Raw genomic sequence first — 15936 nt, 5'->3', positions numbered from 1 at the left:
CTATTGTGTTAAACGCTGAACTGTAATCAACAAACAGCATTCGCACATAGTTACCCTGTTTCTTGTCCACATGGCTGAGAGTGGTGTGTAGGACGTGGGCGATGGCATCCTCTGTGGATCTTAGAGTAGCTCTGCTTGATACACAGTTCAAATAATCCTTTTTTCTGATATACTGACACTTGGTGCAGTTCCCCTATTCATCCTCACCTTAAAACAAGCCTTTTCAACTCCATCCCAACTTCTTTTAAGGCAACTTTGTTCAGATTAGTTGCCCCTCATAAACAGAAGGTTCAGAAGAAAGAGTATGGGTGCGACTGTTGTGCTCGCATCTAGAGCACACCTGAGGTGACTATATCAGGGAAATCTGCTCTTACTGACACAACACAACAATAACTACTATGACTGATGGGCTGATTATTAAGCCAAGGCCTTGTATCTGTGATAAAAGCACCTGCTTAGAATAAAAAAAAGGTCTAACTTAATAAGTGGTTATGGTTTTGGTGGACATTTGGTGGAAACAAAACTGTAATTACACCACACCTACATAGCAAGGATCTGATGGCAGTCAGTGTGCTATCTAATTATAGCATAAATACAGATAATCAAATCTTATCAGAACACCTACGCGGTCGTGATGTGCTCTTGAGCTTAAACTCATAAAAAGTAATTAGCAGATATATATGTTTCACTTTGATTACTGTGTCAAGAAAGTTTAACGTGATGATGAAATGCATAAGACATAAAGCCAAGTTGTTGCTGTGACCGCGTCTTGAGATTTTTTGCTGTCAGTAAAACATGTTGATAATCTGCATGCTGAAGTAAATGTAACAAATAATGTGGATCAGGAGTTTGTAATATGGATGAAATCCAATCTTTAGATGATATACAGGTATGATATGAACTTACCCTTGAAAACCTGAATGTGTTCTTGGCCCTACTGGCAATTGCTCAGCTTTAGAAGGGATAAATGCTGTATGAGACTTACGTCCGCTAGAAACCAAACTATGTCGTTATTCATGACAAAGAAAGACAACACAGTTGGTACCAATATGACAGTTTTGTTTGAGAAAGACTCGAGCTATATGGAAAAGAAAGATTTACTTTTGTCTCTTGGAGTATGGTGCATATGTCTTCTTATGATTTACTAATGAAAGCTGCGGAAGATCAGAGGTCGCGATCATATCAAAGCCATAACTAATGAAGTTTCTCATGGTAATTGTGATATATGAGCCTCCCCAGGAACAGACTTTGAGGGAGAAAATGGGACACGATGTGCATGTAAATAAACTCAGCCCAGATAACAGACAAGTGAAAAATATCCATTGTTCTTTGTAAATAATTTCTTAGGTGCAGTGGTGCAATCCCTATCCTGAATATCCATATAGTAACCGCAAGGCACAATCAACCCTTTTATGAGCACGCAGTAGAAGCTGACAGATCAAACAACAGAATCCAGGAGGACAGGGAGCAACATCCCACTTCTGCATTTGAAGCCAGATGTTTCTGGTTTGCATGGCTAAGAGAACATGTGAAAGGCTGATGTGTAGATCTTATTGACAACATTGTGGATAGAGGTTTGGATTTAAAGCTATATTGTGAATCCTCTTCATCAGGAGGTGTCTAGCTGACTTTGAAGCCAGTGCCTTTGTGTCCAAATATTTATGTGCACTTATCACTAGTTTCTAAACACAACTATATCAATCTCTTAAAGGTCAGAGAAAGAGGAGCTGAAGGTAGAATCGACTTTCTGAGTGGCACAGAGCTACTCTCACAGAATAAGTATCCGCTCTGATGCGTATGTTTTCTGCTCAGTGGGAGTATAAGCTTCTTCTCTTGTGGGACAGGCGGAGCTGAGGAGCAGCGGACTTACCTCTGCAGCGGGCACTCCCTCCGGAGGACGACAGTGCAGAACGATCATCCCATTGATTGGCACCTCCTTCCCCTGGGGGTCCTGCTCAAAGTTTTTCCTCAGGTCTGTATGGGGAGATAAGAGGCTGCTGTCAGGTGTCAAGTGTCATGGTCAGCCTGGCCTCAATTCCCTTTAGCAGCTAACACGCAGGCTTGCCCCACTGGCTCTGCACACCACGACCTTCAAAATCCAATGTAGCCTGTATACGATAGAAAGGATCCAATGGCCCTGTGCTGGGTAATCTGTTAACAAGGTGGTTTGAAGGATATGCTGGATGGATGAAGTGAGCAGGATTGCTATGATCGTCCTGGGCACTCATGTGCATACAATAGTGACAGATCCTATTCGGCCCATTTTCCAAACTGCCTTTGATAGCTTATTGCGCTGCAGCTATTCACTGAAAACCAGTTAAAACATAAAGCAGGAATGTGCCTTTGAAATTTTCACTTCAGTTATGAATGGGTTTTTATGAACCCTTGGGATCACAAGAGGTTGCTTGCATGTAAAAGATCCACATACAGGAGGGAAGGTGTTGAGCCTGCAGTCAAAACCTCAGTTCAGCTGGCAGCTACACTCAGTGTAAAATGACTGCAAACACAGTGACACCCAAATCTCAGTAGATAAAGAGCTCGACAGTTACTGTCATTCGCCAAACATATTCTTTTTTCTCTCAAAAGGACAAAAGAAATATGTTGCTTTCTTACTGTATTTAATTTATTTTGACTTTCGCTTGGCTTACAGATTCTGTAACCTCTAACTAGAGGTTACTGACATGCAGCAGTATTGGTCTCAGACAGGAGTGGTTGAAAGTAGCTGATTGTGTCTAACTTGAGAGCATTTTGTTGGGAATTGATTATTTCATTGCTAAAAAATCAAATTCAAGATAAAATCAGCTTGTTGCGCTCGCACAGTTTGGTCCAAGGAGAGGGCTCTGTTGTCTGTACACTCCGCTCTCTTTGGGGACAGACACTGTAAATCATTTGCCAGATAGTTTTGTTAATTTGTTATATGGCATTATTTAAATACAACTGGTCGCTACAACTTTGAAGTTGGAGTGTGCAATATTTTCTTCAGAGACTGCTTTAAATAAAGTAAGCAAATGGACCAAAGGTTAAAAAAACTTGAATAAAACATGAGACACACAAATATTTTGTTATAACATGGTCATGTTATTATAATGCTGTATTAACTAGTATTTTTTTTTAAATATATAGACCCTTGGAGTACATGCCTGCATAAATAAATCAATGTCAGAGTCACTTTACATACAGCAAACTTTGACCTCAGTTGGGCCAGACTGGTGAAACTCTCCTTTAACTACACAGTGAATCTCTGAAATGTCTTACTATAAGATAAGGAAGTACATTTTCAGCAGAACCTCTCAGTATTTCTGTGTTTCTATGCTTTTTAACCAGTGTTAACAAAAAAATAGATCACTTTTGATTGAAGGTTATAATTTTGTTTGCTAACATAATGGGCCACTAAGCTAGCATGAAATAATCTCTTTCTTTGAAAAAGGAGCCCTTATTACCCACAGAGCAATTCAGCTACTACTGTTCTAATTAGTCTCAAAAACCAGGACAAAGCAGAGTGTGGTTTGTCAGTTTCTCAGTGAAGCCCACTCCTTGTTTGTCCCTTCTCATTTACAAATACCAACATTAAAAGCACTCAGCTTGAAGCTTCATAACTTGGACTGTGAGTGCCATTGTGCTTGTTCTGAATACAGCCCACGATTCCATCAGAAGTTCACGTTATCCTGGCATTACCTCTACCAGCATAGCAGTGTCAAGTAGACATGAACCTTGCCAAATACATGTCTTTTTCACTCCACACCTTCAGATTTGAGCTCTAAAAATTGAAAACAGTATTGGTTGCTGGACACCAGTAGCTGTAAATAAAAAAAGCATCCCACTTGGTTAGACAATATTATTTTGTGGGAATTAATTATTCATTTGATAAAAAGTTTTTGCTGCCATGGTCACAGATTTTGGTCCAATGAAACAGGGTTGTTGTCCTTTGTTGGGAACAGATGCTGTAAATCATATGTCAGAGAGGTCTGAGTGGTCATTTGATGTCATTATAAAGCTATCACACAGACCTATGTGGGGAAAAATCACTTTTCCAGTACCCGAGAGCTAGTCATACTATAATTCAATGTGCTTGAGGACTTTATGTCATCTCTCTTTTATCCGTTGATCTATTAGTGACAAAGAAACAGCTGGATGTCTGTGCAGGTTCAAGCCTTTACATTTCTCAGCTGAACTTGTGCAGTGTAGTTTGTATACTTGTAAACTTTGTTTTAGTCCATGGGTCTTATCAGGGTCAACATGCAGCTCATTACAAGAACCATTTAAAGAGTTCTCCATTGATTTAGCTTTACATATCTTTTTGCCTACAATACCCAGAAACCCTGGGTACCACTGGCAGTTTGCTCAGAGGTTTCATTGTGTCAAGGTAGTAGCAGCTAATATATCCTTATCCTCTAGCCTCAAGCAGAGATGAGCCCCAGTAAATCCCCTTTCTTCTAACTCCACACCCCCAGATTATTTTTCATTTTCAATCTTGCAGTCTTCTCCCACAAACAATGCTGACACAAGTATCATCACATTTATCAAACTTCACATGGCTCCCTTTGGAGACAGAAAAGCCTTTATGCCCCTTTTCCACATATGCACTTGCACTCCCCAGCACACACTTTGATGTGTAAATTGGAGGAGATGCCCTCAAAATAAAAGTATAAATCATATTTATGGACCAAATGTGGTGACATCTATAGCATCATGAAGTACCCTGCAGTATAGGAAAAGGACTGATTTTGAGATAAAATGGAAGAGTCATATATGCACGATTGGTTATCATCTATAGTTCTTTTGTGTTTAATGAACATCTTCTCTAAAATATGTTGTATGTTTATTCAGTCATTTCATTCAATCTTGCAATCAAGATTGCAAGCCAAAACTAAAGTCACAAGTTTGCTGTTAAAACTTTGAGTCTTTATACCATTTCTCTTTTACATAAACTTGAAAATTCATGCCCTAAATTTTCACATCTTAGGGGAGAGTTGCAAACTCACAAGCGATGCGAACAGTAGCCTTTCGACTCTTGGATGTGCCCAAGTGGCTCCAGGCAACACAGAGACACCAGTAGTCCTCGGGGCCATGGAAATCTTCCACCTGCTGGCGTGACACGTTGATCATCACTTCACGCACCTTCAGTCCTGGATCAACAGAGAAGGTAAGAGAGTTAGCAACTCCGTGTGCCTATGTGTAGTGTTGCACACCTTAGATTAGATTAGATTCAATTAGAGTTTTGATACCCTGCATTTGGGACCACTGAAAAACACCTAAAGTGCTGTGCTGAATCAAGTTAAGTTTAATTATTTTCTAAAATTATTAAGACGTTTCTGCCAGTTGTTTGAATCTGTGGCATTTGTTACGAGAAGATGTGCCATATGTGCAATATATTTGTTACTTCTAACATGACATAAATCTAAAACAAAGGAACAGCTCAGGGAGTCACTGTACTATTAGTAAGACCATAATGTGAAAAGGTAAAACTGGACTTTATCCTTTTATGCACTGTACAGTTCCAAAAGCAAATACTTTTTGAGTTGCACTTCCTTGATCTACAAATTGTTGCAATTTATGTTGCAGGGAACTTGAAAGTATTTTTAGTGAATTCAGAAAAAATTCAAAATAAATATAAATAATAAATATTCAGTGACCAATAACTGCCCTTCGTTCCCTTCAATAACTGTGCCTTATTATCCCTAATAAGGCACTTAGATCTTCCAATCAAATGCTCCGGACGCAACCGAGGTCTTGCCTGAAGTCCAGAGGTGATCGGGCCTTTGCTGTCGTAGCTCCCAGACTCTGGAATAACCTCCCTCCTTATATTCGTTCCTCCGAGTCCATCCAGTCTTTTAAATTGCATCTTAAAACTTATTATTTTAGTCTGGCTTTTGATTCAAACTAGTATGTTATTTCATGGCTAGTTTTTGTTTCAAACAATTGTCATATTGTTTTCTGCCCTCCTTTTAACTGTTTCTTTTTTTTATTCTGTCTTATGCTATTGCTCTGACCGACTGTGAAGCACTTTGGTCAACTTTGTTGTATTTTATGTGCTATAGAAATACCTTTTGATACTTTTTTTTATTTTTATTTTACCACAATCCTTCCATCCATGAAGTCTCTTCTTCTTCTTTTTCTGAATTAGTAAGCACAGCTTTCCATGCTGTTCAAAGAGCAGTATTCTCTAACTGTTTCTTTCAGATTTGGAAATGTGGAAGGTGTAGTAAAAAAGAAGCCAGGTCAGTCATCTTTGATGTCCTTTCTGGCTGGCTACACATTTTTAGTCCTTAAATACATAAGCTTAAGTTTAACCTCCAGTTCATGGACTGGGAATGGGAAATGATAAGAATTTAGAGATTCCAATTGCATTATCTGTATTGCTTATCAATTTGATTAATTATCAATTCTTATTGGGTTCCCACTGGTGCAACTATGAGAGTCACCACCATCTCCAAGCAGCATATCAAATACATTACATTCATGCAAATTAATTAGATGCTGTGTGGTCAAATCTCACACACTAACACAAATTCCTGTCCTAATGAGAACACACATATGATCTTTCTCTCAGTATTTAGGTAGGAACATAAAGCCAACAACACACACCGAAAGATGAAAACCAGCACAAAGAGACTTCAAAGTGATCTCAACAGTCATTCTGCTGTAGAACTGTGAACAGGTAGAAACAGAGGCTGCAGCCTGACTGCTCATCCATTAGTTTCCTGTTGTGCTTCAGGGTCTGGTTGCTGGGGTGGGGTCAGCATTCACTCAGATTTAATGTCACTATGAGATCTTGGCTAACTTAGCATTAGCATGTTGTCTGTACAGGTGCTTGTAAAAAGTCGAAGTTGACTTAGCAGTATAATGTAGTTGTTTCTGTCCTGAATGCAGTTTTCACTTTACCATCGTCCTCTCTTCCTTTTCTGCAATAAAAATAAAACATCCATATCCAAGCTGTAGAATGTGCCACTATTTTTCTCCTCCAGCATACAAACTGAAATCAGCTGATTGTGTCAGTGCAAGTAAGTGGGATAAACTGGATCAGGAACAAAGACGACTAACAATTCCACGGAAGTAGACTACTGGGAACTGGTTCTCTACAAAAACTGGTTCTTGATTCCTGTACTACCACTTAAGGAAAAAATCTTCTAACTGGCAGCAGGTATAGAAGTTGATCTCTAATACAATCCAAAAAGTTCCATATCGATCGATCGATCGATCGATATTGCGGGAAATATAATTATTACATATTTCATATATAAAGCACTGCTGCACTTTGATTGTAAGACTGACATTCAACATGTAGTGAATGAAATAGTTTTTTTTTTCAAATTAAGACAAATATTGATGAAAAAGATGAGCACATACTTAAATAAGTGTAGCATACTTATAGCAAGATATATGATGAGAGGAAGAAGCAGAAGAACAGAGACAACTTTTGTGTGTGTACGTGAGAGAAGGGAGTGGGTGAGAGAATAAAAAGTCAGAAGAAATTGATTTAAAAACAAACAACTTTATTCAGTCTCACAGATATCGAAAGCCTCCAATGACAAGGACAGTCACTGAGTGCAAATGAAGCTGGTGTGCAATATTTCAAGTAAGTGCTTCAAAGTACAGACGTAGCACTAAAGAACAACAGAGCTAGACATAGCAAAATGGATCGGACAGGATTGCCTCTTCGAACGATTTAAGATGAAGACTTTGTTCTAGTGATGGAGAACGTACATAGGAGACTGACTGTTCCAAGGCAAAAAAATTGATAGGCAAACATCATGAAGATACAAAACAATTTTAAAAGACTGCAACTGGAGAGCCCTATTGGTATTGACTTCTGGAAATAAAATAAAACACTGACAGCTTCACTTTTTACAAAGTAGTGCAGGCTACTTTTTATAAACCCAAACACACACTTGAATAAGTAGCCTGTAATCAGTTGGCAAAAATGGCTGTTCATAAACAACAAGAGATGAAAAATGAATAATAAATACATATTTATTGTTCTTGTAAGCTACATATTTTATGTTTAAAGCCAAGTAATCAGTTACAAGTACCATTGTAATACCTGTTTGATGAACACTTGATCACAGACACACACGCTCCACTAAATATTGCTGCATAGACACTGATGATCCTGGTCCCATAGGGAGTTTATATAGCAAGTTTTATCCAGATTGATTAACACATCTTGGAGGAGTTATAGAGTCTTTACTTTACCATATAAAGTGCTTTTAGGCAAGTGTCGTCGTGTAAATAAGACTGCAATTAAACTGAATTGAAGTGAACTTCAACTTCACAATATAAATCATTCAACTACTCTACTTCCTGGTTTTAGCTGTTTTAGGGGATCTCACTTGAGGACAGCTTAATAAAGAAACTGTGACTGGTCCACAGTGTTATTGTTTTCTTTTGTCACTCTTGAGGGAGAGCTAATTTTTAAGTCCACTCTCGAATTACACTGTAGACTAGCAAATAGTATTTTAACTTTATTTTTGTATTAAATAATTAGAAATTTTTGACTAATCAACATTGATCAATGCGTTATTTAGAATTACTGATGCTGCATCAATTATTTAAATACTTTTTTCATAAATACAGGTATCTGGTGACCATGTAATTTTTCTTTTCATGCAGTAATGACATTGATACCTTTGCAGTATGTTTAATTCACTAATACCAGAATCAGAATGTCTTTACTGCCAATTAGAGATTTAGAAAAAAAATAATCCAAATTAGTTTTCTCCTTCAATTACTTGACTCTTTAAAAAAATTATTAATGCAAGTGTTTAACTTTCTGTAATCAGCATAAAAGTGTTGTGTTAGAGTTCCACTTCGGCTGGAAAGAATGCAGAATATGCAAGCTTCAATAAACAACGCTCATCTAATTGTTAGTCTTCTTTTAAAAATGTAGTGCGATATTCTTACTTCTTTATATTATATTGTTTAATTTCATTTTAAGATAAATATTGTGGGATCTGTGTCTGCGCTACTGGTGAAACTTCAATACAACATAGCTGGACTGTCCTCACTCAGAAAACGGCATGATACAAGATGTTATCATGATCTATAGTTACGTTTTAAAGTTAAGGAATCTCTGACATGCAAACACATGTAAAATGTCAGTCCTCTGGGATCTTAGAGAAAGGAGCTTTTCTTAAATTGAATCAATTAGAAGTGAGAATAATTGCAAAACCAGAGATAAAGTAAAATTTCAAACTGGTCCCACTCAAAGGGAAACTCTTGGTTCCTTTTTAGGTGGGCTTGCACTATTCATAACACCAGGTTAATTTACTCTAGGAGTACATAATGTATTTGGAGATTATAGAGACATGCATACATAATGCATGAGACTTCACCTAAACCCTTTAGATTTTAATCCAATGAATCAGAAATGAAAGATGGGCTGCAAAGTGACCCACAGATGTGCAGCAATTGTGGGCGGGCTAACACAAGGTTAAATAGTGTGCCCTGTGTGGCTTCATAGAAATGTATCAGCTGAACTATCAGCTGATTGTGGGCTGGCACTGAGATCAGTTGATCTGCTGGGATTGCAGCAGAGCTTGACTTTGGGGCCTGCCTGAACTTGTGGGTCAACTGGCATTGCCTTTCCTACATCCATTCTGATGCCCAAAATGAACCTTCAGAACTTGGGTTTTGATATGATTTCATGAGAGTACCAGTATTAGCAGTGTTCATGTGGGTCAGGTCTTAATGAAGCATTTATAGGCTGGAAATAGGCCTCTGTTTAGGTCATGTGCTAAGCTGCAGTTAAAAGGGAAAGCCCTGTATGCTAAATAAGCATCTTTAAGAATCTGTAATCGATATCTCGATATGTCTAAAGGCTTGCGTCAGTGATCAATGGGTTTACGGGATTAGTTATGCACAAGTTCTTAGGAAGGACTGACACACTTCCTAAATCAGTGCTTTCTGCTTCTCTATGCTAGCATCACTAAGGAAATTGGCAGAAACACAGAGCCCCGGGCAACCATGCAGTATGTAGCTAAATCATCTATAGAAGAATTAGCATTAATAATCTGAACTACACGTAACGATGTATAGAGGCTTCGTGTGCAAGTGACACCACGATAATATACTACATTATATAACACAAAAACCCAATGTGACCACAGCAAACTGCACAATGCTCTTATTATATTGAATGCATAAAAGAATGTGAGGGAAAAAAATCCAGTCTATTTGAAAATCCTCTTAGGCAACAAGCTGCAAGCCCCCAGTTGTTTGCCATCCTCTCATATGGCTTCAAATGGGTATACAGCACCCATATTTAATGTGAGTCATCGGCTTAGGGCCTGTCACATGTGTTTTCTCAGAGCCTTTTGGAGCCTCCGGGCCTTATACCCACCACTGGATTAAAGAGCCAAATATGCAATGTGCTGGGAACTGCAAGAGACCAAAAGCCTGCCCTGACTCTTATGCCTCCAATCTCTCTGATGAATTACATTTTAATCTGACATGCTCTTACTAAAGTCAAACAGCTTCATACTGAGGCTGCACAGCTTGCGACGCACTGAGCAGACTTCTGAATGAATACCAATCAAACCTGAATGAATGGCATTGGGGCAACGGCGATGACTCCATGCTGGTGTTTGGGGTAAAATTAAGAAATGGAGAACATTTCATGGCGGGTGGTCTCCACTTTGCTGGATACAAATGAAAACAACAACAGAAAAAGTGAGCTTCTTTCTCTTTGTGAAACTCACAAGTCTTGAAACGCTGATACAAATTAGGCAGTTTGTCACAATATGGTGCAATCGGTGCAATTTTGGTAACTGTGGTAGTTAAGATTGACAGGCCGTGAGTTGGTGTCTTTTTTGGGGGGGTGGGGGTTGAGAACGCAATAAACAAAGAAGAAACTCTATGGTTGGTGCTTCCCATTTGCCGTCCTTGTAGAGAGTGAGACACAGGCATAATTCATAATTTCTTGAGCACAGGCAGAGAGCTGTCAAGTGACAGCATCTGTGTGGGAAGAGAGACAGCAAAGCAAATAATAACTAATGACTTTCTGCGATGCCCTAAAAAATTTGAGGCTGAGTTTAACAGAAGTGGAAGAGCAAGCAAGACTGATTGTGTGAGAGAGAGTGAGCGAGAGCGAGAGAGAGAAAGTGGCCGTAAGCTTTTTTGACAAAGCAACACATTTACTGGAGTCCAAAGCGACATCGACAGGTGGTTAGCTGGAGAGAAGGGAACGACTGCCACCATTGTGTCATCTGTCAACCCTATTTGTTTATAGGCAGAACACTGTTGACAGGCCTCATTAGAGTAAACCACTTGATCAGCTCTCCTCCCCAATCCTCTTCTCACTCTTTTGCAGTTTTCCGAGTCACTTGATAAATCCATCCAAAACAGCTGAATCACTCAGAGAAAGATGGGCAAAGCAGCTGGAATGAGAGCAATATTTCCCCGTTCTGAGGTCCAGTGCAAGTGAGATTGTCGCAGTGGTAGCTCTGCCTTAGTCTAGTTTATTAAAATGGATTTCAATGACAAGAACTTCATTAAAATGGTGCATTGCGATCATTTAAAAAATCTGCTTTAAGAGAGTCCAGTAAAAAACCTTTTTCATCTTTTACTCCATCCACACACTGCCTCTGGTTCTTTTCTGATAACCATACAGTAAAGGCAAAATAGGAATGGGCTGCTGTCCCATAGATCAATATTAGACTTTTGTGAAAATGGCCATATCTGCTCAATGTAGTGGCAAAGCCAAAACACTGGTCCACTGCTCAGGAGAGGGAAAAGTCAGCTCAGGATTAGACTTTAGTAGCCTCACTTAAAAAAGACTGGCCTCATTTAAAAACCCAGTATACATCTAAATATATGTGTGGACATCAATACAGCAATTTTAACACAGTGTTATTATATATGCAGGTGCTTTTAAAGTATGAACTACATAGACTTAGTATTTTTAGCAGCACTTTCTCGTCCCTTGCTCTCTCGCCCTGGGTTTCGTCAGTCTGTGTCTCAATGTGTGTGTTCCCCATACTTCCTGTTTTACTTTGATAGTATCCGATACGTGTTCAGGTTTGCTTCCCCCTGTCTCAACTGTTAGATTGTTGCCAGCTATGTTCCCCAGGTGTTTTCACTTTGCTCTGATTCACTCCTGTATTTAGTTTCTGCAGTCTGGTGTCACGATCTCCCTCATTTGCCGGCTGTGTGTTCTGCTTGTTAGTTCATTTTCTAGTCTCTCTCAGTTTGGTTTCTGCAATCATACTTCCAGCAATAAAGCTATGTTTTTGAGTTAAGTCCTGCATATGAGTCAGCATTTTGGGTACTCAACCCTGCCTGCTTCACACTGCCATATGACAGATTTGACTGTATTCGGGCATGTAAACCTCTTGGTTAGTTTCAGGAAAAGGACATTAATTTAATTTGTGTGAAACCATTTTTTTACTGCTGGGCCAAATGTGACACTGAAGCAGACTGGTGGTGTATTCAACACGGTTCATGATATATTTATGAATTTTAAGTTACTGTTTTGTGCTAATGGACGTCGATTTTCCAGTTCGGTTTGGATACAGAATGGTTTGCATTACAGCATAAGGGCAGTGTGTGAAATGGTAACAAAGTTATTCGCTTGTTCATGGACATGAATGAGAGTGCTGGTAAGTAGAAAAAAACCACAAAGGTAAGACAGGGGCGATATTTGTTACCGTTTACATTTACACTTTGATTGTGATTTTATTTGCTATTTGCTTTCATTAGGTTATTATTACAAAGAATGTTTGTCAGAAGATCTCTCATCACATCAGGTATCCACCCATTTAACCAGTGTGGGCGTCAGTGAGCATCATTTGCATTTTCCTACACTTTGTCACATATTAAAAAGTCTTGCTCCATAGCAGTTCCAGTTAGCAGTCGAGCAATGGCTGGGAAGTATAGACAAATACTGAATTGGTTCTGATACTGAAGAAAAATGCTTATTTTGAGTCATGATTAGGAGGACTGTCATTTTTGATAGATTTGTTATAAAGATTTATGGACACCTACCGAGGGAACCAAGTTGCAGGAGTTTCATTTATTTCACAATGGGATGCAAACTGTTGCAGTGATTTTGAGAAATGAGGTTCTCCCGATAATAAATCTGTGTTTACTCAAAAGAAGCCATTATCAGGGCACCTGTTTGTGCCAGGGGCGACTGTCATAGCACATGTACTGCAGGGAGCGTTTTCACCTCATGTGATGCCAACCAATAACGAGCACAAAAAGAAAGATGTGAAATAATTTCTTTCAAATGTTCACTTGATTGCCAGTGTCAGTGAGGTACGTGCCACTATAAACTCAAAAGAAGCCTTTTCTTCATATGTACCTGCCTTTAGTGTGGCATTGTTTAGAATTTACTTGATCAGATAATAAGTTACTGAGGACTCCAAAGGCATTCTAAAGCTGTTGATAGCTCGGCAGTTTGATGATAAGTTACATATACATTCAATGTTTAGTGTTTGTTAGTGCTCACAGACCCCTATCCCATCCACCACCCCCTCAGTGTGGTTAAGTCAGAGACTTGATCCTTTTAAAAGGATTCCACCAACTGCATGCTCATGAGGGAGATGTAAATATAAACATAATGAACTGGTATTTAATTAGAATGCATGTGGATGTTCACAGCAAATCAACAAAGGACACTGTCACCACTAGAAGCACTATACCATTAAATTCTATGTCAATCACACTGACTTTAAGCAAAATAATACAAATATAACCAGTGAGACAAAGTGTTGGTGCATTTGGCTGTTTATGTCAACAGCTAATTTTTGGTGAGTCTCAGAGAAAACACTGGGTTTTGGCTCTGGCCCAGTGTTCCCGTCTCCGGTGCTCTGGCACAGTAATGACAGCCAGATCCATCTGTGTTTGGGTGTGCAGCTTTGGGCTACTTTGAGCTCAGAAATGAAAAATGTAAAAGGTGTAGTTTCAACACCTGGACTTGAGCCAGTGTACTTTGGCTAGTTTCAGAGAGTGTTACATACCAGAGAGTTATTTCATCTACGTTTTTCCTAATTATCCTGTATCACCGCTGTTGAACTCATGCATGTCAGTGCATTGTTTAGCCTTCTTGCTTCACAGCAAGAACATCCTGGGTTTAAATTCACCTTCCTGTCTGCATGTGCATGTTCTCCCTATGTCTTTGTGAGTTTTTTTTTCTGGATACTCTAGCTTCCTAAAAACATATGACCCACCCCCCTGAATTGAATAAGTGGAAGAAAGCTGATGAATGGGAATCATTTGGACATTGTTTTCAGTTATTGGGGACTCTTTGCAAGATGTGATCACGAAGTCCTACAATTTCAAGAAAGACAATAATAAACCATACCAGGAATGAATATAGCTGCTCTCTCCTCCAGTTTTTAAATCCCTCTATAACAACTGTGTTCTAACAACCTGCATTTGTGCAGGATTGCCTCTGGTGGTTAGTGTACCTTACATCTCATTTTGAATGTTCCTTTGTGTTAGCATACAAATGCTTGTGAAGAGCTGAAGTTTTGTTAGCAGTATAATGCTGCTGTTTCTGTCCTGGATGCAGTTTGCACTTTACCGTTGCGCTCTTGTCCTTTTGTGCAATAAAACTAAAAATGTTCACACATTCACTATAGACCATTCCACCATTTTCCTTCTCCCCAACACAAACTGAAATCCGCTGAGTGTTGTAGTTATAGTTGTAGCTGTAATGTAATGAATTTAGTACTTTATTGCGTTACTGACAAATCTAATGTGAATACTGTAACATGTGTTAAATATCCCAAATCTTTCATCTTTGGGCTGAAGGAAGAGCAACACTCGGTGTTTAATGCTCAATCAACAATCAGTTTAATCAATACAATTCTCATTATTCCACATAAACACTTTGAGCATTACAGATGTCCGGATGGGAGATGTGCACGGGAGGGTGTCTGGCAAAATCTCGAAGTGTCTGACCGTTTCTCACATTCTTATAGCTTCGCCCCCCTCCGAACTCTTTCTCTCTCTCAGTGAGCCTAAGTTATGACTTTGGCTTGCTGCGCAGTATGTTTTGTTCTTTCTAATCAGACAAATAAGGCCATGATTCTCAGTATTTCTTATAAATCAGCAGTATAACGCATCATAAAACAGTGTAATATCCCATTCCTGTTTTTCTCAAAATAAACAATCAATTACAATCAAACATTCAATCTACTGGTCCCTTTCTAGTCTAAACAACAGTGTTTCAGTAACTTTCCACTAGAAGATGGTCGTCTGTTATCTACTTTCTTCCAGGCAAGTGTGGGCGAGAGTCTACAGCTTTCTACCCCCCAAGGACACGTAGTCTAATGCCTTTATTTTCAGGGCCATGCCTACTTAATACTACACTATATGGTTATATGGTATTTTAGTTAATATAAAGCATAGAATTGAGGCACTTCAAATAATTTAATCCCAACACATGTTATTTTTTTAATACGTTAGACAAACACTGATTATGTGTAGGATATGTGGTGAGTAAAGACTGTGTTCAGTTAACAGGTCACTTTGAGTGCATGCAGTTCAGCTGCAATTGTCTGTCACATATCTGAAAACAACCGAGTGGAACTCCATGGTGAAAGTCTGACCTTTAGGAACGATTTTAAAATGCACAACTCTACAAAGTTACACAAAATAAATTTTAAAATCCCCAAACAAACAAACAAACAAACAAACAAACAAACCCGAAAGCCATCTGGTCTAATGCACTGGTTTTAGGCTTAGACACTGAAGATTTTTCACATGACAATTGCTCTTTGTTTTTTGGTTATAATTGGAGATTGCAGCTCTTACCAGCAGTAACAGTCAACGTCCATCATGACGAGCACAAGCACAACTGGTCACAACACAGAGCATTACAAAAGTTTTGTTGTGCTCAAAATAGTCCACAGGTGCACAGCACTAGCACAGTGTATGTAGGTTTAGCCAAACTCCAATGATAACTAATTATTCTGTCAGGGCTTATGAATG

General features: G+C 38.9%; 1 protein-coding gene across 3 annotated transcripts in view; it reads right to left on the bottom strand.

Annotated features, from left to right (window-relative positions):
• unc5db (unc-5 netrin receptor Db) overlaps positions 1-15936 on the bottom strand; it is a 280431-nt gene that overhangs the window by 120093 nt on the left and 144402 nt on the right. For all 3 annotated transcript variants that reach the window (XM_005748230.1, XM_005748231.1, XM_013914697.1), the window contains exons 3-4: positions 4983-5126; positions 1871-1974 (exon numbers count right to left, since the gene is read on the bottom strand). In XM_005748230.1, the coding sequence (XP_005748287.1) occupies positions 1871-1974; positions 4983-5126 (248 nt within the window). The remainder of the gene's footprint in view (positions 1-1870; positions 1975-4982; positions 5127-15936) is intronic.

This window comes from Pundamilia nyererei, unplaced genomic scaffold, assembly GCF_000239375.1.
Source record: "Pundamilia nyererei isolate P.nyererei 1_Seehausen unplaced genomic scaffold, PunNye1.0 scaffold00217, whole genome shotgun sequence".
Lineage (NCBI taxonomy): Eukaryota > Metazoa > Chordata > Actinopteri > Cichliformes > Cichlidae > Pundamilia > Pundamilia nyererei.
Note: the sequence above shows the minus strand (reverse complement) of the source record. Positions and strands in the feature narration are given on the sequence as shown.